The 24,166-nt window shown below is 42.7% G+C and overlaps 1 protein-coding gene across 5 annotated transcripts in view; it reads left to right on the plus strand.

Moving 5' to 3' along the window:
- Positions 1–296: 296 nt before the first annotated feature.
- Positions 297–24,166, plus strand: part of LMO1 (LIM domain only 1) — a 63,891-nt gene continuing 40,021 nt past the window's right edge. The window contains exons 1-2 of one of the 5 annotated variants that reach the window (XM_061462978.1): positions 5,080–5,359; positions 5,763–5,864. In XM_061462978.1, the coding sequence (XP_061318962.1) occupies positions 5,840–5,864 (25 nt within the window). In that variant the 5' untranslated portion in view covers positions 5,080–5,359; positions 5,763–5,839. The other 4 variants (XM_061462979.1, XM_061462975.1, XM_061462977.1 and 1 more) reach the window with 4 other exon arrangements.

Below are 24,166 nucleotides of genomic sequence, written 5' to 3' on the forward strand. Positions count from 1 at the left end.
CAGCGCAGGTTGGGAAAGGACGGAGCTGGGGAGCCAGCCCTCGGTATTGTTCCTCTCCCCCCCCCCCCCCCCCCCCCCCACCTTCCTCCTATTTTAATAACTAAACTGGCACCCGAGCTGCAGCGGCGGGGCCGGGGGCGAGTCGGCTGGTGCACCAGCCCCGCTCCAGCTCTCCGCCGCACAGCGCGACCGTAACCCGCCGCAGCCCCGCTCCGAACTCGCGTCCCGGGGCAGCGCCGGGGCGGCCGCGCTGCTGCCCTCCGCCTCGGCAGCGCCCCGCTCCCCGGCCCGGCCCGGCCCGGCCCGGCTCAGCGCGGCGCCTCGCCTCCCCGGGAGCCGCGCGGCGGCGGCTGGAGGGGGAGCGCCCCAAGGAGCCGGAGCGGCGGCGGCCGCCCTCGGCGCCCGGGACAATGGTGCTGGACAAGGAGGACGGTAGGTGGGAGCGCGGGCGCGCGGCCGGTTCCACCCAGGCGCCCTGGGCGCGGGAGGCGGCGGGCGGGGAGGGAGGGACGGAGGGAGCTGCCCCGCGCAGGGGGCGCCCGAGCAGGGCGCTGCTGCCCGGCCTGTCCCGCACCTTCCCGCCGGTGCCGGGTGCAGCTCAGCCCCCCCTACCCGTGTGCTGCCTCACAAAGGGGTGCTGGGGCCCGCGGGCGCTCTCGGGACGGCGCCTCCTCTCTGCCCGGGGGTGGCTCCCTCGAGGGCCGCCGCCGCTTTTCAAGGCCGGGTGGTGCGGAGTCTCTGAGCCCGGGCGTGCCTGGCAAGCGCCGTGCGGCGGTGACCGCGCTGGGGACACGGGCGGCGCCGGCGGCTTGCCCCGGCGAGCGCAGCGGCCAGCAAGGAAGTGCCTGACGCCGGCAGCGCTGTCACCGGGCCTTCCATCAGCTCTAGTGGCCTTAGCGGGTGTCGCCACCGGGCCAACTTCGGTTTCATCCGAGGCCGTGGAAATGCCGCCGCGCACTTTCGTTGCAGTCAATGCTGCCTTGCGTGATTGCATGAATTGCCATAAAATCTCCCTGTGTCGGACCGGTGTGGGGCTTTAACTCGGAAAAGTGGATACCAGGTTAAAGAGACGAGGGGGAGATGCTTTCCTTGCCTGTTTTTTCCCCTCTCTGCCTCTTTTCCCTCCACCCTCCCCTTCTCTTTTGCTCTGGAGTTTCTGCTTCAGAAAGGTGAGAGTCCACCTGCCACGACCCTGCCGAGTCAGTTGGGGCACGAAGAGAAAGCAAAGCTCGCTTGTGCGATCCAGCAGTGTGGGAGGGGGCCACAGCGCTGACAACTAGAAGGTTAAATGCTTACTGCCCCAGAGAGGTGCATGGGGAGGGAGCTCACTGCAAGCTCTTCTCATGCCTCTGAGTCGAGAGCCCCTCTCCCGGCGTCTTGTCTTTCCTCCAGTTTCTTGAAGCTCTCTGAAGTAAACTGACGTAGTGTTATTAATGGGGTTTGTAATGCTGCAGTTGAAAGCCCGTGTGTTGGAGAAGAGGGAATAAACTTAGCTGACTGGTCAGCAAGACATAACAGTAGAGACCCCATCCCTCGCCTCCTGTGTGCAAAGGTAAAAGGCTTAAGTAGTAACAGAAAATCTAAGTGAGGGTAATGTCTTACTGGCATGCAGAACAAGGCTTGTGTTTCTCTCTGACCTCATTTTCGGGGGTGACCTGTGTTGCAAGGGTCCCCTGAATTTTGCTTGACTACTGGACAAAGAGGGAGGAAGAGCCTTTAGCACCTCCATTAATGTCCTTTAGTAGTAACAATAACTGGGTGATGTCTTAATCTCAGTGACTCTGTCAGAGGGTGCCTGCCAACCTATATCCGTTTCAATCCGATTGACGAGCTAACAGCAGGATGCTGCCTCAGTCACAGAAGTGAGAGGCACAGGTAAACTGAGAGGAAAAACTGAGATCTGAGGAGGGTTTCCCAATAGGGGTGTTTGTGTTCTTTTAAGTATCAAAAGTATCACAGACATACTCGTTAAACACAAGGAGCTCGGGGCCCGCATGATGGTGGTGTAAGGAAATGAAACTAGAACCATTGATTATTCAGACAGTTCCCAATAACCTCCTTCCAGGAGATCTCATGAGTGGCTGTATAAAAGGGAATGATGGTGATGATGGTAGAGGTAAAAAGGAAATTAGTGAGGGGTGCACTTTAAAAGGAGTAAAGTAGGAAACAAACCCTTGATGAGAGGGATGTGGAGATCAGAGGAACAAACTGCAGTAACACCTGGGAATCTCCTGTGCTGTTGATGGAATAGTTGTGCTTGACAAGAAATTATGCTCACTTTTAGAAGTGTGTTGGGGAAATTGTAGACAGTAGGTGCAATTGAGAGAAGAATTTATGAAGAGGTTATTTTACCTTTGTACGTTTCTTTCTGTCTGGTTCAAATGGGTGCCACTTGCCTCCTCTGTGAACGTTAAAAGGGGATGCTGGACCTGCACAGACCTTACAAACAGACAGAAATGGAAACTTTTGCTAACTAAACCAATTCCTTTTGAAATCAAGCTTGAATGAACCTGCTAATAAAACTGGGTCTGCTTTACTCCCATAAATGGCTGTCTTTTTAGGGTTTTTTCCCCCCCTTCCCTGAGACTGGTCTGATTTCGACCATCTAAAAGTCCTGGCATTGCGGCTAGTATCCAGTTCTCCCCTTGATTTCAAGGGGCTTTGCCATGCAGGGGGTGGGGGTTGAAGGTTTTCCTTCTTTTAATGTCTCAGGCTGCAGTGGGGGTATTCATAGCTATTACCACATGGAGAAGGCAGGATTTCAGAAAGATGTCCCCCTGGCCAGTAGCCCTGCTGTATCACAAGGAGGACACTTGCTGCCTGGTAGGTAGAGGTTGCAATGTGCTCCTTGATTTTGCATCCCTGAAGGCTACTTGGCAAGCCAGACCATGGCCATGGCCTCAGAGGGAGCTGCCCACTCTTCTGGCCCAGGGCTGAGGCTGTGCTAGTGCCTTGGGGGTGCATGCTAGCCTTAGTATGATACCAGTATCACCCGTGAAGTCTGATACGGCTTTGCGAGTGAAAAGCTTCCTTGGCAAGCACGCTCCGTGGTGCCGAGAGTAGTACAGATGCGATAATACTTTTCTGTGGTTTTTATAGGTATCACTGAAGATGAAGGGGCAAACTGAGAAATAACAATAAAAATGTTTTTGACTTGATGTGTTGCGGCATCACATCAAGTTATGGCAGGGAGGTAAAATCATTTTGTATGTTTGAAGTGACATGATATAACTTGACTGATGCAACATGATTTGATATTAGAAAACACCATTTAACAGTGGGGCTTTGGCAAATATTTTCCTAAAAAAAGTTTTAGGAGCTAAGAGGTGGGGGTAGGGAAGAGAAAGGTTGAGAGTGAAAAACTTCAAGGCTTGCATTTTAGTCAATTCCACTGCGTAAATCACTGCTGAGTTTGCTGTGGGCAAGCCAACCTACGCACCGTGCAGCGCATTTATAAATTTCAAGATAATGAGAGTTAAGATATTTGTCAAATACATAAATGTTTTGATTGCAAAGACCAGATTTCTGCTTAAAAAAGTAAACTGCCATCAGGTACCATGATTAATTCCAACAGATTGTGTTAATTGTAGTTGACTTTAATTGCTGTACAAATGCGTTGGGGGTTAGAAAACTCTTTTTATTGTTGGTATGTGGAATAAGTAATCAGATAAAGTGTTTCAAAATATCCGTTTGCAAAGGGAGTAATCCGGCCTCTCTGACATGATGAAGAAGTAAAGGAATGAAACATACATTGATCTGGTACTTCATATATTTTTACAAGCACATTATGTCTGCTAGTTTGCTCTGCTATGGAAGTCAGGTGCAATAGACAATGTCCAACTTCATTTTTATCAAAAACCTGCCTTTCTTGCAGTTACCAAGTAGCGTTAGTTTAAACGTAACATATATTTTGGGGTAATTTTGTCCTTTTTGAGGGTAATAGGGTTGAAAAGTATACAAACAGAAAGACGGAACATTTTTTGAGTTCACTGTTTTCTAATGAAGGCCAGTAGTATATTAGAAGTATAAAAATACCTCCAATTTAGAAAAGCCTGTATTTCTGTTAGTTTTTTGCACTGATGATTTAACTATTAGACTTTAATCTTTAGGAGAAAGTCCTCTTCCTTTTTAGCTTGTGATACTTCTTAAAAGAAAATAATTATTTACGGTGGTTGCACTTTTCTGCTAAAATACGTATTCAACACTTGCAAACTAGTATCACTAGGAAACAGGAGTTGTTGGAAGTACTAGATGAAAACGGTTCAATGTAAAATGATACATCTAACATCAAATATGCTCAAGGACTGTTAGGATTAAGTATTCGGAATGAAAGGGGAAGGAAAAACCACTTCAGCTGGGGATAAGGAATCTAATTAAAAATAGGTATTAAGGATATATAACTTGAGCCTGTTATCGTGCTTTTTAGAGTACCATTGTATCAGTTGTAAAGGGAAGGAAGAAGTATCATTAAAGCAGGAAGGAAATGTTTTCTCGGATTAAAAGACAGAGATGAGTGAAATGGTGCTGTTGATCTTGGTAGCGAAGCGCCTGATCCTGCCATCCTTCAGAGACAACAGATGACATGTCTGAATAAAGGTTGTGAATTGCAAGAAGAAGGATAAAAGATGTGGGCCCCAAACTTGCCAATTTACATTTGGGAATCGATGGCATTTCTGAAAAGTGAGCAAACCTGTAAGGGTCTGTACTGCATTTGATAAATTCATTTTAGTATCAACTTAGTGAAAGTGGAGCTATATTCTCTAGAGCATTCCCTGAAACTAGTATGTAGGTGTAAAAACAAACCAAAAATGTTTGTACAGAAAATTAGTATCAAGTTTTAGGTCACAACAGAGGTGTGAAATCTAGCTCTGAGTAGCAGGGCTGGTGTAAGGCAGCATCAAGTCGCTGGCATCAGCTGCAGGGAGTTTTGAGTCTCTGACCTGCCAGAAGCTACTGGCTGGTTTCGAACAAAATCCCCGTTCTTACGGGAGCAAATCTGGAATAAACGCTCTGGACCGAGACATTTATAAAGGGAGAGGGAGCAGGGCTGATTTCAGAAGCAGGCTGCGAGGCTCCGCTTTGGGGCTCTCCCCACCGCGCTGCAGCTCCGTCCCCAGGAGCAGGGTACCGGGCCCGCCGTTACCTGCGGGTGCGGTTGCAGATCCGGGTCCCGGTCCGGATGCGGGCGGCGACTCCGGGCTGCAGGTGGTGCTGCCGAGCTGGGAAGGCTGCTGCTTGCCAGGAAACCCTGACGGGAGAATGAGAGGAGAGGGGTCCCTGGGAAATACGTTCGTTTATTCAATAGCAAGTGTGCAAAGCTCGCAAATTGAGAGACGGAGGCAGCAGTAGTCGGGCTTAGGTATTCCACCCTCTCTGAATATAATTTTAGATTTAGATTCAGCTTAAATCCAACGGGAAAAACACTTTATAAGGTTGAAAGCTGTGTAGTTGCAACAGCCAGGGTTATGAGCTATCAAATGCAATTACCTTAAAATAGATTATACTGTGTAAATTGAGCCATTTAGAAGGTGAGAACCAAAGAAACAGCTCTGATCTCCCTTCTCTCTAAATTGCAGTTTTAGTTCCTTGCAATTTTGAGGCACAAAAGTAGGTGAGACTGCATTTGTATCTGCAAAGTGCTTTATTTCTGAGTGTAATTCTAACTGAGTGCAATCTAGGTTAAAAGCTGGACAACTGGGTAATTAGAGCTCACTTGCTGCTAAAGGACGATCAGCTGTACCGTAGCTCATTTGTGTTCCCAGAGACTTGTTCTCTTCTCCCCTGAGCGGAGGCTGCTGGAGAAGAAGCATCTGTCCCCGGACTTTTCTTGATTGCGGAGATGATGGTGCTGGACAAGGAGGACGGTAGGTGGGCTGAGATTGTATAAGCCTGTGCTCGGTGTCTTCTGTGTGCTGCTAACGTGGAAATAAATAGTTTTGAAACAGATGCGCACTGTGCAAATCAGCGTGCTCTGCTTTCAGCTTCTGATATTTTTCTCTTGTGTTGGTAAAAGCATGCTTGCTCTTTTTTTTTCTTTAATGTCTTCTCTGGCATGACAGAACCAGTGAAGAAGGGTTTACCCCAGCCTCTGTCTGCTGAAGGACAGCAGAAACAACTTGATTTTGGGTTGTTTTCTGGTTTGTTGGGGTTTCTTTTTGTTGTTTGTTTGTATTTTTTAATATTTATTTAGATTTTGCTTTCTACAAGTTACCTCATACATCCATTTTACCCTGTTTATTTTAATAGCTTTTATTGTAAATCTAATTTTGAGAATCTCCTTCCTTTCCATTGCATGTCATTTGGGTATCTTTAATGTGTGCCTTTAATATCTATTTCTCACAGCTTTTCTTCATAGCTATAAACATAATGACAATAAGCTAATAAGCTGCTCTGGCAAAAAAGCATTGGCTTATTCTAAGAATTTACTCCCTTCAATAAATGGAGGAAGTGGAGGTTCATTTGGGAGGTAATTTAAGGAATGAAGCTGAAGGAGAGCTTGACTTATTTTAGGACTTCACATATACTTATTTTTTTAAAGCTGCCTATTTCTTATCAAGGATGACTAAAGGGTACAAACTGATGTAAAGAATGATAGTGTTAGTTAGTTAGTAATTTGAATGAACTGATGCCTTCTTTTGCACGTTGCCTACCAGGGCACGCAGCTTAACTGCGCGGTCACCAGTAGTTTCTAGGACAAATGTGGTAAGTTTAATCACAACTTTTTAATAACGTTTTCTAAGCCTGCTTTTGGCTTAGGTCTTCCCTCATAGCTTGTGCACTGAAAGCAAAGACTAAAACTGAGGCAGTGCAGAATGCTTCTGTAGCCAGCCAGATGGACTTCCGTTGACAGCGCTGCCTGTTGCCAAGGACCTCCAACTTGGCGGCACTTTGTGCATTGAAGGCGGGAACCATATCTTAACTTTTAATGCACATTTGTAGCTATTTTCCCATTGTTTTATTTCACCTTTATACATGGATGAAGTGTGCAGTATAATGGGCATGTTTCTGGATTCTCTGATCTTTAACTTTTCTTTTTTTCTTTTTTTTTTTCCTGAAATCTCTCTGCGTTAAGTCATAGGCAGTTGTCATTTGGAAGTAGCAGAAATTACTGAGTATTTGCAAGACTGTATACAAGAAATACCTTTTCACGGGGAGCCAAAGAGCTTGGAGAAATTGGAAGCTGAGCATTTTGGCAGTAGCGTTGATTTTACTTGAATATATGTATTGCTTTTTAAAATATTTATGAGACAGATAACCTGTAATTCAAAGTTCCTGTGTCAGACTGGTGCTAATCTTGTATTGTGAATAGCACTGAAAGCTGCCCAGTGCTAACAGGTTGGAGCAATGTGATTTTTTTGTTCCCCAACCCATATATGTCTTCTGGTATTTTAAAACTGAATTAAGGCTGTACTGAAGAATAATTAGGAAAGAAAGCTTCACTATTGAAAATAGCGGGTGGATGCTCACCTTTAACCAGAGGTTTTCTACTGAAGTTTCTATTATTTTTCTCCCCTTCTCGACTTCCAAAAAAGGGTGATGAGGGAGTACTATCCAGTATTTTGCATCTAACATTTTGATGTCTTTATCTCATTATAAGTTTGATTTCTAAAATTGCCAATCTGGTGTATTCATGTACAAGGAATTTGCATCTAGATTCTGGGATGGGTTCTGAGGATTTGTTTCATTCTGATGAGAAGCATTTGGCAGAATGAAAAAATGTGAATGGACTTTCCACAAAGATTTCACACCTTTAAAATATAAGACCAAACAGAAAGGCATCAGGGCCCTCTTGTATGCAGATTCAATCCAATTTTGACTAAGAGTTGATGCAGTGTGGGGTCAGTGGCCATGTATAAGTTGTCTTGCCCTTTTGAATTAGTTGGCATCCTAAAACTGTGAAATAATCTTATTCAAGGAAAAAAAAGATAAATAATTCCTGAGCTTTATTTTTGTTGAGATTTCATCATAAATTTCTTTGTTAACACAGTAGAACTTAAAAAAAAAAAAAAAGAGAGACATGAAGCATCTGTTACACATCTTCTGGATCAGCTTTGGAGTTGACTGGACTGTAGATAAAAGACATGCTAAGTGGCTGAGTATTGCTTAAGCTGGGAAAACAAATGAAGCTAACAGGGTTTCAAAGGCTTTGAAGCAGTGTCGCTGTCAAAGGTGTTCAGTTGTTTTCTTTGGCAATAGAAGTTGAAGCAGCTAGTTTACTTTATTAGAGGTAAAAGGCTATTCTCGTAACCTTCCTCTGCCTAAGATGAATTTGGCTGACTGACTGATTTCTTTCTGGACCACATGTGTTGTGCTGGGTTTGAGGGGTTTTTTTTGTTTTTTTTTCTCCTCTTTAGGACTCATCTTTTTTAAAGGACAGCAGCATTTTCTGTATTCTGTTAAATCTTACTTTTCAGTTTGTGTTTCCCTATAGGACTATGTTCTGCTATGATGGAGCAATGCAAATCAAGTAGAATAGCCCAAATTAATTCTTCACATTGCCGGCAGTATGACTGCCTGCATGGAATCAATAATGCATCATGGAGGGATCAAATTTTGGAGTATAATGTGTGAATAATGCTTGACACAAAACAAAAATTCAGTCATCATAATAGCAATTAGCAAAGAGCTGCAGCTTATCCCAGCTGTAATCTCTGCTAACAATGAAGCACAGCCTGGTAATCAGCATGTATGGTATGAAATGCACTAACAGAAATCACGGCTCTTTGTTATGTGTGTATGGGGTGAAAGTTTCCTTTTAGCTAACTTGTACTGTGTTAACTAGACATAGTATCCTTCAACCAAATTACCGAGTATGTGTGCACTTGTAAGAACACTGATCAGCTGTGTGTTTGTCCTGATGTTTGCATAGGCAGTAGCACCCCAAATCACAGATCCTTTGTGTTTTCAAGCAGAATTCTGATTAAAGACATCACAAGAGTAAGCCAAGTAAATAACATATCGGAGGATTCCATTAAACCTGTACCTGTATATGAACCATGGGTTTTATTTTAAAACATTTACATAGTTTATTTAAAAATGAAAAGAAGAATCCAGATATTCTGTGATTGTGTGCATTGGGGTTGGAGAGTGGGTCTTAGGTTGATGGGAGGTATTTAGGGCAATGAATATTAGGTAATTTGAAACTGGATTAGTAGCTGCAGTTGGGTTCCCTGTTATGTAAGAGCACATCTTACCCTGCACAGAAGGAAAGAAAAGCAGCATTCGGAATTAGAAAAGGAGTGAAATTGATTGTATAATGGCAGTTACAGGAATGGTGCCACAGGGCCCTAGCCAGGACAGCAGAGCTGTGTATTGGCTTCACTAATGAGTATGCCAGCTGCCATATGGAAATACCTATGGACAGGTAGATGGATAGGGAGAGAGATCTACCTCCAGCAAGATAGGTCTTGATGATCCTTTTCCATTGATAAAAAATTTTACACACAAAAATAAGGCACAAACATGTTGTACACAGGCCTAATATATATAGTGCCTTATAGGAAGAAGAGCCTTGCTATGAGCTGCTGGTAACTTGTGTTTTCTTTATAACATACCTCTCTTGGGTATATCTATTGAGGAATCACACAAAGAGAAAGGAGGTGAAGTGGCAGGGTGGAATTTTCCTCACATGATGTGGACTTTATTAATTTTTGTTGCCTAATATTCCCGAAGCTGCCTCTTTTGGGTGGTTTTTTGTTGTTTGTTTTTTTTTTCTTCTTTTTTCTTGCTTCTTGTGTTCCTCTACCTTGGACCTTCTCCATGTTCCATCATTGTTTAACTTTCCATGTAAAATGAACCACTGCACATCTTTCCAGACATCAGCTTATTCAAAGAATGTTTGTTTCAGGTCACCATAGATCCTGTGTTTACCTATTTAGCTGGGTTACCTGTTGATTTTTTGAGGGGTTGATCTTGATACACATGGTCTTGCTGTAATTTCAGAGGTTTGGTCTGGCATTAGTTCATGACACGGTGTCGTTTTGTGACTCAAATGTACAACAATGGATTAATATATTTATGAAGAGGAGATGGAAGGTTGTAAAAGCAAGAATCTGAATAAGACCTGAGCACATTTGGCAGCAAAATAAACCATGGGACTTTGGTTGCACCAAAAATGACTAAAGAGTAAAGCTAGAGGTAGTCTTCCTAGAGGTGCCTCTGCCTCTGGAAATGGCAAATACAAAAGCATGAGAAAACCACGAGATAGTAAAGTAATTGCCTAAACCTTTTCAAGAAATAGAAAGTAATGTAGTTTGAGCACTGATAAGCTAGATCTCTATTTAATGAAATCTCATCCTATGGGAAGTATATGAGTGAAAGGAGTTAGCAGGCCTAATAGGAGCAAGCTATTTTGCATAGGAGTATTCCTGCCACACAGTCATAATAGTTCTTCGTGTTCGGTCAGACTCAATAGCTGAAGGATCTGAGTAGGTATCTGTATAAGATGTCATCGTTCTTCATTCCCAGATACTGGTGACACGTGATAGTTGTCTCATTGACATAAGAAGCATTAAAACAGTGTAGGAACACTTTTCAGCTTAGTTAATGTGGCAAAAGAAGAAGCTGGTTCCTGGAAATTAGTTTGCTCTAATTTTGGTTTAATACAGTAGAAAGTATGCTTGATACCCTGGCAGTGGAACTTAATTTGTCTTCTTTGGAGTTAGTGTTAAATTTTATTATCTTTAATAGATACAATGTGAACATGTCAGCCTGTTTGTCATAGCCATTCCAAAAATGCTCTCTTATGGTAGAATCTTCAGAAAAATTCCTTTTAAGAGCAGTGCATTATTAATAAAGTAATCCATTAAGTCTGGTGATAAAGGGTCACAGCAGAGTCTGAAATAGGTTTCTTAAATGGTTAAGAAATTTATCATGGTTGGAGGATTAATTGATTTCATTTGGAGGCTTTCTTAAGGTTTTTAGGCTTTATGTGTAGAGATGGTTTTACTGTCTTTGGAAATGTGCTTGCTGCTCAAAGTTTCGTTTTGCTGTCATTAGCATGAGCTATTACATTTCTGTTCTTTTAGCATTATGACTGATTGCATCTGTGAGGAGTCTTACTTAGGTAAAGAATATGAAAGTTTATGGCAAATAAGGTATTTTACTTGAAATCAGTTCAAAATCAGAATAATGGTATCAAGCATTAAGTGGTGTGGTGTAAGAATAAAAAAGGCACTGCGGTTGCTGCTGAATGCTGAACTATAAAACTCTAATGGGTCTATATCTTTTAAAAATTGGACAGAACTGTCATCATTTGGAATACACAGACATTGTTTTAAACCGTATAGAAATCACTGCCCCCAACTTCAATAATGTGCGTAACTGTTGCCAGGGAATGATTTATTCAGTGAATGTAGCTCCTATTCACTGAAGACTTGGGGGTGGAGGGAAGGGCGATTTAAAATGAAAGTTGCTCACTATTAGATTAGCATAATTAAACCTATAGATGGTCTGAGAACAATTCAGTGTAGCCACCGTTATTTAATTCTCAGTGTTATGTGTGTTTTCTCTGTCCTCCAGCAGGATGCCTCCCGAGCCCAAGTTTTCAAGCTCGATGTTGGGTGCTATCTGTGCAAACAGATGCTCAGTTCTCCAATGAATGTTCTTGCAAACTCATTTCTTCACATATTGCGCACCAAAGCAGATAATGAATGCTGTTTTCCAAATTTAGAGGGTTTTTTAATTTCATTGAACATTTCTGAATTCTTTATACCAGTGTTCAGAGTTCCTTGCATGCTAATCAAACTCTGAAATGGTGATTTGAGCAGTGAAAGTATTATTTGCCTTATTTTTAAACTATTGATTTCAACAGTTCTAGTTTCTCTTCAAGAAAAAGTGGATGATTGTTGCATATTCATGACTGAACTGCAGGGAACTTGGACCAGAATTAAACAATTAACCCTCTCGCCAATGTAAACATCCATTTGAGTAGAAGCCAGGGATGTTCCTACTTGGTTTACTATGGATGTCAGATATAGAAATGTATTCCAGAGGACTGTGTTTCTAATAAATAAAAAGGCATAATGAGAATGTAACTGGGAAGGAAGACAAAAGCAGCCATGCTTTAAATTGTTAATGATGGTGCCAGTGGCTGCAGCTTTACCACAGCTGTTTAAATTGATCAGCTAGTGAAAATGTTTTGTTTTGGCATTTTCCCTGCATGTGCAACTCTTTCGAAGGGACTTCTGGAACCTTTTCAAAGGAATCATGATTTTCTTTTTTTCTTTTTTTCTTTTTTTTTTTTTTCTTTTTTCCTTTTAACCAAGCTTAGAACACCAGAGTTTCCAGTATCTTGGAATCCTGTATTTAAGGATACAGTTCAGTTTTTTTTTTTTGTAAAGTTTTTGTCTGATAAGCCATCGCTTCCCCTAAAGTTTTTTCTTTCCCCTCCAAAAGTATTGCAAATTACTCACTGCCCTTAAGAAATGAGGTAATAGCACAGTTCTTAGCTGTCCTTTTTTCCTCATCTCCTCTATTTTCCTGGTGCTACTGAGCTTGATCAGAAAAGCAGAAAGGTGTGATGTCAATTTGTTATGCATCTTTTGGTCAAGCATCCAGTGTGAAATTGTTCTGTAAAATGTACTTTTTCAGAGGGAACTTGCCACTAATTTGTTTCCTGGTTGGCTCTACCTTGCAGCTGATGTGGGTTAACCAATACCTCTTTAATTCTTCTATCATTTTCTTCCGTTCCAGAGAGGTTGCTATACATTTCAAAACAACGCAGTCCCTTTGAGTCAAGTAGGCAGGGGAAAGTCAAACTTTCTGTATATTGACAAGTGACATGGTAGAGATGTATGGGTGGGTGGATGGCTGGCTTGAGCCAGTGTGCTTGCTGGTTGAGCTGGTGAGCTTTGGTGTGTTTTGCAGAACACCTCCTGCCGTGGGCTCCCATCTGAAAGAGCTCATGAGCAGACATACCTGGGACCTTGTGTGAAGCCTCTTCCTGGCACTCTTGGTGTCAGGTGTCTTGTGGATACTCCAAGCCTTAGATAATGTTGAACAACCTGGTTTATGCCTAATGTACTTGCAGTGAGGGTGGGTATTGAACATTATTCAGAATCCATTATATATTTATCTTTATACTCCTTTGTGGAAAATGATTTCTGTAAGTAGCCTGTTATGGTTATGAAAGCCCAAACAAGCATCAGTCTCAAACCCTTTGACCTGTCTGTACAGAATGGAGATCTGTTTTGAAAAGGACTCCTTTATATCTGTTTTTACTCCATGCCCTTCCATTCATTTGCCTATACAAAGCAATAAAGGGTAAAAGTAAAGTAACATAAATTGGTCTGTCTTCCTGAATCCATGTCTCGCTAATGTACCCAGATTAACTCAACTGTAAATTGTCTCCTTTGGATGTCGTGTCTTGCTAAAAGTTTCCTATATGATTCATGATTTGGATTGCTTTTAACAGCTATTGGCTAAGCAATATGGTAAATGTACAAGGTGATGCAATTGGCATTAGTGAGAGGATGCACAGGAGCATGTAATGCAGTCAATACTACATTAACTACTGATGCCCAATTACAGAAACTGGAAGAGTGGCTTTTAGGAGCATTAGGACTTGCAGAAGAGCTGAGATCACCTGCCGCTCCTTGCCTAAAAGCTTCACCCTTTATGCGCTGGGATCAAAGCAAACATTTAGTTGTTATTTTGTCATTTATAACAACGAAGGTATTTTTCCCCCTTTTTTTCCAAAAAGTGTCACATTGATGCTTTTAGCACATGTAAAATCCTATCTCCATATTTCAAGGTTCTACTACTATCTCCTGGGGCAAGACTTTATTTGAATAAAAACTCTTTAACCGCCCCTGCACTTACTGTTTCTCTGAAGCTTACTACTTTAGCCATTTTTTCTTTTAAAGAAATACAAAGTGCAATTTAGAGTGTCCTATTTCAGTTCATCAGACAAGGCTTCCCTTTGCTCCCCCCAGCTCCTTCCGTTTCCCAATCTGTGTATGATTGTTTGTGACCTCTGCTGGCTTGAAGTCTCTAGAAAGAGTGTTTTAAAATACAACCAGATACTCCATAAAACAGGATATTTGAGTGTGTGACCTGTCTGCAGTCCGCGTTCAGATTAAGCACACATTCTTTCCACTGTTGCTTTTAAAACCCATTTGCAGTAGACAGCAAAGGACCACATTACACTAAAAGACAGTGCATACTTCTAGATTGAGCTGAGTGTGATCACTGCTACTAAATCTATTTGATAAACAATGAGCAATGTCACTCCTACATGGCAAAACTAACAACCGACAAAGTTCCTCTGGACTTGGAGCAAGATGAGAAATTAAGCAGCTCTAAGAACACGGAAATATTTTGATATAAAAGACAGCTGGCAGGTGGTTTATTGCTCTTGTGGCAGCATTTGCCTTTACTTCTAGCTATGATACTTGGCACATTGCTGCTGCTTTTAATCCTCAAGGCATTTTGACAGTATTAAGGAATTTGTGCACCCCAAGTTAGCATTCCCTAAAGCTAGGGCCTGGGTATCTGAGGGGATGTGCCTCACCTCCCTGAGGGGTGAGCAGGTGTCTGTTCAAGTTGTTCCAGATTTGTTCTGGTCCGCTTTCTCTCTGCGCAGTCCTTGCTGCCCTGCCCAGTCAAAGAGCAGGGTGAGGTCTGCACTGCTGTCTCTTGCTGTGGCACAGTTCTGGGCCTGGGTCCCATCTTGCCTGCTCCCCCATGCTGTGTTTGGAGGTCAGAGCTCCACTGAAGAAGAGGAAAATAACTTGTAAATCTCATGTGAAGGGATGGAGCGCTACTGCAACAGTTGCTCTCGGAGTGTTCTGACTGCTCTTAAGGCAGCTGTGTTGATCCCCTCTCAATAGGCTTTTTTCTTTTTTGTTCGTCCTAACATATGTCGCTGAGGTTTAGTCCAAGGAATTGCACATTTTTGAGGAAAGACTTTTGCTAGCCTATCTTCTTGCTGTAATTATGAGCATAGTCACATTCCCCTCTGATTCCTGCTATGATTGTGTTGGTTGTGTTCCCCTCTGCCATTTCATGTGTGCAACAGAAGACTGTACTCTAAAACATCCTGACAGTCTACAGATGCTTATTTGGCAATGCTGTTTTGGTAGATAGTGCCTTAACTTCTTAGCTTCTTAGCCAGCTGGTGTGCTGGTACTCCGTGAGATTGTCCCATGGAGCTCAGCCCTGTTATCTACTGATTGTCTGGGTATCCAGCTGGTTCAGGGCTGTTTGCTGTGGCTGGGGGAAGGAGGGACTGGAAGGGCAGGGGCAGAGGCGGAGCACTGCTGTTTTAAAGAGGACTGCTTTCAGTTCCTGATCGATGCTCTTTTGAATGTCCGGCGGGAGGGAGCAGAAGGTAACCTGCTGGTTTTCTCCTTGCACTAATGTGTTTAAAAGGTGGCACCAGCAGTGGAGGCGTGGGGGAACTTGACTGAGCTCTGCCTTTAACACAGCTTCAATGCAGACGAGTATCCTGTGCTTGATGCACTTTCCAAGCTGTACAAACAATGCTTGAAATGTCTGAAGTACCCAGCAGGGCAAGTCAAAACGTCCTTGAGCAACTTTGTATTTAGACATGTTTTCTCTTTTTCTTTGATCAGGAGGGAACAGACGTGTCTCTTCTGCGTGTGTTTGCACACACCCCTGATGCGCATGCATTCCCTGGCCTTGTGCAGGGCGTGCAGTATTTAGGGTAGGCTGTTATTCCTCTTTGTTCTTTCTTATTGCTGTTTTTTTTTTTCCAGGGAATCTAACTTGGAATTTAGAGAGGTCAGCCTAAACAGGGTTTTAACTTACTCTCGTTCATCTCTTATCTCTCTTTAATTCGAATAGCATAAAAAAAAAGAACAAAGATGTAATAAGGCTCCTGTTAAAAAAAAATGTATGCATATGTATAATCGATTCATTGACTAGTCTTTTTGGGGGGTTTTAAGCATTCAGTCTAAGTGGGCTGCTCAGTGAAATTTGTACATTCATAAAATAGCTGATTGAAAAGCAATATTTCAGATAAATACAAGCCAGCGATCTATCAGCAGTTGTAATAAAAGCTGGGCTTCAGGCTGTGATTTTATTTTGAAATAATAAGAATTGCTTTATTCTTTTTACTTGAGTTACCATGGTAATTCTGTCGTGTAGCAGTGTTATATTGATTTAGAAAGTGGACAGTAATATTTCTTTTGTGTTATTCTGTTTCTAGGGGTTGATTTCTAATTTCCACTTGGAGATTACTTTTATAAATTTCTTAAGTCCTTCCACTTTTTTCTCTAGCAGTGTAATTTTCCTCTCACACATTGCTATTTTCTGAGCTTATTGGTTTGCTCTTATTTTAAATTAAACTTGCTGGTTTCAAATATTGAAATGACATCTTTGTCTGTGTCTGTACTTTGGTTTAGCAAAATATTACAGTCTGCTGTTTTATGCTTAATAATTTAAGGGAAGCTTTATGTCTGCCATCAGTGGTTGTTGGTAACTCATGACTAAACCAACACAGAGCTTAAATCTCTGACATTTTAATACTGTGTAATGGTGCTTCCACCCTGCACACTGTCTCTTTTTTTTTATTTGCTCTGTGTGTGTATGCTAAAGAAAACAGCAATTAAATTCTGCAGAGATTAGGAGGAGTTTTCAGGTGGAGCTGGCTCTTTATATTACTGTTGCACTTGAGAGCACCACTGGGTTTGTCCATCCCGCAGGTACCGTTCCTGGTTACCCGTCTTCCTCGTGCAGTTAAGAAGGCTCAAGTTTTCTGTAAGCAAAACTTTGCCTTGTAGAAGTGCATGTACATAACCCACGGCTGACAAAAAACACGCTGCTTTAGCTCTTACAGGATTGTTATACCTAAGCTGTGGAGCACTGCTCTTAGATTGCTGCTGCTCTAAGAAAGGACAGCATATGCAGGATGTGACTGTTCCTTGTGGCATCTCTTTCTTTTTTTGTGAATGAGAAATAATGCTCCTGTTCCAAACATGTGAGATGAGGGGAAATGAACCTCAAGCACCAGTTTTTTTTTCAGAAGTGGTAGTTTAGTTCCCGAAACCAAAGCCATGAATTCTGCTTTCAAATAGAAGAGGGTCAGTTTACCTTTTAGTATAGTGGGTGGGAGAGCTACTTTGCGAGCACTAAGTACAGATTTTCTGATCTCATGAAAACACCACTGAAAGGTTTTGCAGTGCAGGTAACTGATGGGAGGGGAACTGAAGTCTTGTTCTGTTGCCCTTTGGTTTCTTTCCCATGTGAAGCTCACAACCATAAGAAAATGGATCCAGGAGCCCCAGCTGGTCTCTGCTGGGGTCATTGCTACAAGCAGGAATTGCCATTGGCTGGAAATGGCCAAAGAAGAGGGAAAGGGTGGCATGGACAGGTGGTGGTTCACCTCAAAGGGACTGAGGTATGAGGTAGCTAGAAAAAAGCAAATGCAATCCTGGAATGGACTGAACAATAAACTGCTGATAATGGTCACTGTTAATAATGCTAGAGAGGCACTGCTAGACCTTGTCTATCATGGGTAAAACACAGATTGCTCTTTCTCAGGGACAGTAAATCCATGTGGAAACAGGGGCAGAGGATGCTCATGAAAACTGAAGGGTCGACACTTTGTGTACCTTTGCAAAACAAAGGCTGACTGGTCTGCCCTGTACGAGGACAGTGGGAGGGGAAACACCAGCCAGGAAGGAAAACAGGCTTTTTACCCCGAAAGATTTTACTGTCATTAGAACAACTATTTGGAAATGGCCAAGAATATTTCTAGGCTAACAATTTGGAAGCTTCTGGGCTTCAGAATAGTTGGTCTCTATATCAGCTTTCCCCAAAGAATAGTGGAAGAATAAAGCTGGATCATTTGGGTTAGAGAAAGAGATGGTATGATAGCCTCTGGCTGCAGGAGGTGGGACTTGCTAGTCCTCCTCAGACGTCAGTCCATGCTGAGGCATTTATGTCACAGTGTATGAAGCTCTGTCAGTGTTTCCATATAAAACCTATATTTTCATGAACATTCATTTATGGCGAAAGTCTACACATAAGATCCTGCCTGAGGATACCTTTTTCTTTCCTATTAAAATTTTATAAACCCGTCACTTGGCTGGGATTTTTAGTTCCCTGTGAAAGTAAAATAGAAAGGGGGCCCTGATGGGGAAGCATGAAGGATATAGTGTCATTTTCTTCTTCAATGCTCCCTTAAAAAAAAAAGAGGTACAAGCTTATGGGTGAACGTCGAGATGGGAAGGGCAAAAGCCATGTCTGTGGGTTCCAAACTTCTTTTAAGTGATGTGATTTGGTTTGATCTGAGTGTGAAAATGTGTGAGCAGCTGCTGTTCCCAGAAGTTTCCCCTACCTTTTCTGCATGCAGGTGTTGGTTGTGCTGTTTGGCTTGAAAGCAGTGATCCACAAACTTAAAAACCTTCAAATAGGTCTTGACCTGCAAGGCTGTAATGGCCCTTGGACCCTTTATGGCCCACTGGGTGATGTCTGTTACACATTAGTCTGTAATAGCTCCAGAATAAATAACTTGATTTTTTTTAAAGTCAGTAATTATATCTCTCCACAATGGAGTGCAATGGCTCTGCATGCTAAACTACAGTTTGAAAGTAATGCAACAAGAGACTCTTTAATGTCTCTGTCAGTCTCGGTGCTAAGCGCAAGTCCTCTGCTCTCTTTCTCCAGCATTTTCTTTGTCATTGCTTACTCATATTACAGCATATCCATGCTACCGGGAGCTGGTATCTCACCCCACATTCTCTGTGATATGGCAAACAAATACATGATGCTATGGGTTTCCGCAAAATAATGCTTTGGTTTTTCCCCATCACACCTGCTTTTTAGAAAAAGCTTCAGCTGATAATTTGCAGTCATCTTAGTAGGGCGCTGTGCTCAAGAGAGCAATCTTGCCCTGGTAGGAGAAAGGACTAGATGATTTAATAGACTTTTTTTTATAAGCATTTCTCTCTGTAGATGATCTTTTCACAGGATACAGTGCTGCTTGCATCCTAAGTTGGGATTTGGGTTTGCTACCCCCTACCTAAAATATATTTTCTTTCCCTATGGTTCATTCAATTATAACTCTAGGATATATCTTCTGGGACTGAGTAATTGGCTAGGTCAGAAGTAATCTTTATTTTCACTAGAGAGATGTTTACAAACTGATGCTGTAGTATCTCTTTAAAACCCACTGAGAATCTGATTAAAGGCCTGAGGATCTTCTGCAAAGATTGCCTGCTCCCAGTTGACTTGAAAGGGTCAGCATGCTGTCACAGTTTCGACGACTAAGAATTAACTTAAGGCTGATTCAAATGCTACTCTCTGTGTACAGCATTGATTGGACTGCTTTCAGATGGCAAGAGGTAACTTTATACTGTAGCATGTGTGAACTCCATTTAGTTAAATAGAAAAGCTGAATGAATATGGTTTCTTGTGGCACAGAAGCTCAAAGGTGAATGTGTTATACCCCTTCTGCCCTGAATTAAATACTTTGGGGAAGGTGGGAGAGAAACATAATTCTCTCCCATAGGTAACATACTTGGGATACTGACTGCTGCAGCTGTTCTTCACCAAGTACAGCTCCTAAGTTTCACATAATCTTTTCTTCTTATCTTCTGCTACATGGTGCACCCTGTAGGCTTGACCATAATGAGATGGGCTTGCTTGTAGCGGTAACGGCAACAGAGTGCTCTTCTGAATGGTGGAAAAAAACGCAGAGCGAATAAAATTGGTTTGATGCAGTATTATCACTGCTCCTTTTTCAGGAATTGGTAGTAGCACTGAGGTTTTTAACCTGCTTTCATGAGAGCATCGATGCTCAAAGGCATGGTGCATTGACTGGGAAACAGCTGGTTCTGGCTCGCTCAAAGCTGTGGGGTTTGTGGTGCCACACTTCCAGTTGTGAGCCTTGGAGTAGCTTTTATACAGGCCTTGCTGACATAATGATGTGCTCTGTGGGAAGCAATGCCAGGCTGCATACTGGCGTATTTCAGCACTGTCAGCGTGTGGACCAAAGCAGACAGCACTTCTGCTCCTGCTGCAGCTGAGTCCATCATGTGGAAGTTCTGCTGAGCACCTTATGGAAAGAAAATGGTCTGAGCTGAAGTGCACTCCTGAGGGCCTACTTCTGCCTTCTTCTTCTTCTTGCTCCATCAAGCCAGTGGGTGTCTCTAGCTGATGGAGCTACCAGGGAAGGTGCCCCACCAGCATCAAACCTTCAGGGAAGATGCAGGGGCCAGCTGGTCAATGCTCATCTTGCTGCTTCAAAGCAAAGATGGAGATTCCTGGTTTCTTTCCTCATGTGATGTATGGTCAGCTAAAGGCTCTTTTGGTAGTACTGTCACAGCATCTAGGCTTTTCTTGGGGTTTCATAGGTGCATCACTGCTGTCCATGAGTGAACAATCTCAAGGGTTTGGTGTGTCTATGTTAAAAGGGTTCAGATTTCCCTGGGTAATTTCTTGGGGATTCTTCCTAGTCCTGCAGTGAGTGTGGTGTAGCTGTAGGCTGAGATCTTAGGCTAACCTAAAGCCTTCGTGTGGGTTTTTGCTCTTTCTTGCCTTTTTTTTCTTTTGTCTTACAACTGTGTAGTAAGTCCAGGAGGAAGAGGTGCTGGAAATGATGACAGGCTCTGAGTTAGAGTAGCCAGAGAGGCCATGCTGCAGTAACATACTGCTCAGCTTTAAATGTGCCCAGTGCAATTTCTGCATCCTTGTTACTGCAGTTACTGTGCAGTGCTCCTGCGTGGTGGCCACACTTGCATCCAGAGTTTTAATTTGCCACTAGTCTCTCTCAAAAGAAAAATACGTGCTGGCAGGATCCTGAGAGAGTTGAAGGCAATAGCAACTGTGCCAGCCAAGGTGAACGCTTTTGACATCTCCTGTTGGTAACCAGCCATGAAGCCAGGCAGTTTCTATCTACAAGACTTGAAAAATGACACCAAAGGCTGACAGTCTCGTCCCTTCACCCTTCCCAGGCTGGAGAAGCCGCTGCCTCATGGTCAAGGTAGTTTAGTTGTGGCATGTTTCACTGTACACAACTGGATCCATTTTCTGTACAGTAAACAAAGCTCTGATTGCTTTGGGGGACGAATATTTTTGACTGTCTTTTGCCATTATAAGCTTTTTATCAAATTAAACAGTGCATTCAATTAAAGAGCTATGGATGTGTCATGGTAGTCTCTGTGCTATACTTGATGGATACTCTCTTCGCTTTTTCTTCTTTTCATCCTGTCTCCTTTCTGCTCAGAATGGTCGGCTCTTTCCTCATCAATGATGAAGCTCCATGCGTTTAAGTCTGAAATGATGACTTGTTTCCCACCCGCCTCCCATCCCAAGGAACTAGAGAAAAAACTGAGCTCAACAAAACCTTTGCCAAACGCTGATCTATGCTTAGGGTTTCTCAGTGTGAGCTGCTCTCATTTAGCTTGTAAGCTTACAGCAGTGATGCTCCAAAGAACACTCCTTGGTAATATGTAGTCAAAGAAAGCAAATGTTTCTTGGTCTTGGCTTAAGTTTCCATTAGATCTACAGAGCAAGCCAGTTGTGAAGATTATTATGCTGCTTCCTGCTACAGGAGTCATGTGAGTTGTTACTACAGTACCAGCTGTGAAAAGTGTAGCAAGTCTCATTTTGTTTCAATTAAATGAATACTCTTCAAACGGTATTAAACTAGTTAAAATGCTTATCAAAGCAAGATCTGTAAAGCAAGCTGGGTAGGTGTCTATTACTGTTTGAAGTTGTATGAGAATGCAGGAGGAGGAGTTGATTTTGAACTTTCCTCACACTGCATATCATGATCAAGTGCTTGAGGCAACTTTAACATCTGAATGAGTTTGTCATTAAAGGAGTAGTGTTGATAGCAGGGCTGTGTTTACTTAGCATTTCCCTGCAAGCTCTCAGAGCTCTCCTTCCACTTAAGTGTTTACCCTTGAGTTTAGCAGAGATGCCTACCCGGTGAAGGAAAGGTCTTACACATCCTGTGGGTGCTGACCGACAGTATTTCCATGAAATAAATGCTGAAGATGCTTTTTATGTCTTGGAAGAAACCACTAAGAAATCATGTAGGAAAAAAAGCAACAGACCCACAGGACTTGACCCTGCATGTGTTTGTATTTGTTTGATACTGTGCTATGTAAGATAGAGTACACATGCAGAATAGCAAAACATAATCTCTTAAGTTTAAATGTTTGAATTAAGCATCCAAAAAAAGGTTGAGAAGGGTAATATAAGTGAAGTAGCTTTACCAAAATAACATTTTGGAATCTGTGGTGGGATGAAATTCTGGTCTCCACATCTCAGCCCTTAACACTGTGTGCTGAATTGCAAAATAACATGTAAGTTCATGCCATTCTTGCTTCAGTACCATACCCAAGGGCAGATTAGTGTGGGTGCTGGCTGCCAGTCTGTTTCCAGTTTACTTTGAGAGTAAGATTTCATGTCAAATGCTAATCTGGCCAAGGATTTCTGTATCACTTATGCAATTTAATATCTCATCCTCACCTTTCCCCTTGCTGGATTTACGCTACTGTGTAATACGTGTTATGGCGAAGTGGTTTTCCCCTAAAATAGAGAGAAACAATTTGGGAACAATGTGCAAACCAAATGAAACATGCTTTACTGGAAGGCTGGTTGACAGAGCTGTTTCAAAAATGTTAGCAAGGAGATACACTATAAGTATCTTTGGAAATGTTAAAGTAAACTCAGTCTTCATGTATGGGAGAAGTGTAGTCCCCTCATAAGGGAAGAGGAAGAGAAGGGCATGCATGATTTGAAAGCAGGACATATACTAGGGGTTTATTGGTGGGTATTACTGGCTCCAAGTCAGAAGAACTGATATAAAACAGTTCTATAAACAGAACTTGTGTGGAACCTGCCATTTTTTAAATGCACACAGAAAAATATTTCAAATTAGTTAAGGGTTTCTTAACCTTTAGTCTTTATTCTGCATGATGACTGATCAACCTGTCTTCTCGTGGGTCTTGCGTGGTTTTGTCCAGTTTTCCATAGGTTGCCCCATAGGCACCGGATCCAAAGAGAGAAATGGGAGGTGGCAACTGATCCTCTTTGTGCTGCAGCCTTGTGGAGAAGGCTCAAAAGGGTGATTTCATGGCCAGCTCTGCTGTGGGGCAGCAGGGTGCTTGCAAGCACTCAGTGTCTTAGGCCCGTGGTAGCTGTTCTGTAGAACGCAACAGAAGGGAGCTGGTAGTACTTGCTAGCACAGAGCTGGAGATAGGACCTGTGTCTGCAAGCCATGGGCAACTGAAGAGCCACCATGGGCAGCCCCCAGCCAGCATTTCTTATACTCTGACCAGATCTACCTCACCTGAGGTGCTTGGCACAGAGGCTGTGTCTTCTTTAGGTGTGAGAATACATGGCTGAAAGGCATGGTTTGATGTGTGGAATGAAGAAAGGAAGAACAGAGACCTTCCGAAGTGCTGTGTCAGAGCCCTCCTCCTGTTTGCCCCTGTGCTGGTTGTGGTGCAAAGCTACCATCTGTGCTTCACCTGGAGGTGTAGCTGTATGCCTTCTTCATCTGCAGAGCACATCCTGCTTTATGCCTCCATCTTCCTGATTTCTTTCAGGCATCCATGTGGCTCTGTACTCATCCTGCCTCTTAAAAAGATAGAAATCTTCATTTCTCCCTCCATTTTTGAAGAACTGAGATTCTTGAGTCCTTGAATCGTTTGACTTTCCCTCTGCTATGCTGCCTTTGCAGCATCCCTTTTATATAATCACCACTGCTCACAGTATTCTATAATACAGCCCCACTCTGCTCTCTAATAGACTGCAGTGATGTCCATGACTTACATCCCTGAATTTTCATTACTGCTACAAAGACTTTTATGCACTTTAAAGGGGAACAGATGGATTCTTCCCTATTTTGGAAGAGATCATTCGTGCCTGTCCACCTTCTCAAGTTCACCTATTTTCATTACATTAACTTAAAATGATTTGTGGAGCCTTCTGAGCTCTCAGAATTAACCTGGAGCCTGAATAAGATTTGAACCTAGGTTTTCCTCATCTAACCTGAAGTAGATGATCGCTTCAAGGGAAGACCTAGAGAACAGCTCATTTTGGGTATAGTTCAAAACAGTAGTCAGTCTGTTCTATCCCACTGTGCTCTTTCAGAGTTGCTCCAAGGAAGCTTACAAAGAGCCCTTCTGAGAGTGAAGTGGGAACAAAGTGTTAATTGTTAAATTATCTTTTGTCCACCCAAACC

Source organism: Pezoporus flaviventris, unplaced genomic scaffold (genome assembly GCF_033815535.1).
Source record: "Pezoporus flaviventris isolate CSIRO_AGI_PZ_B2104156 unplaced genomic scaffold, CSIRO_AGI_Pfla_v1 ptg000036l, whole genome shotgun sequence".
Taxonomy (NCBI): domain Eukaryota; kingdom Metazoa; phylum Chordata; class Aves; order Psittaciformes; family Psittacidae; genus Pezoporus; species Pezoporus flaviventris.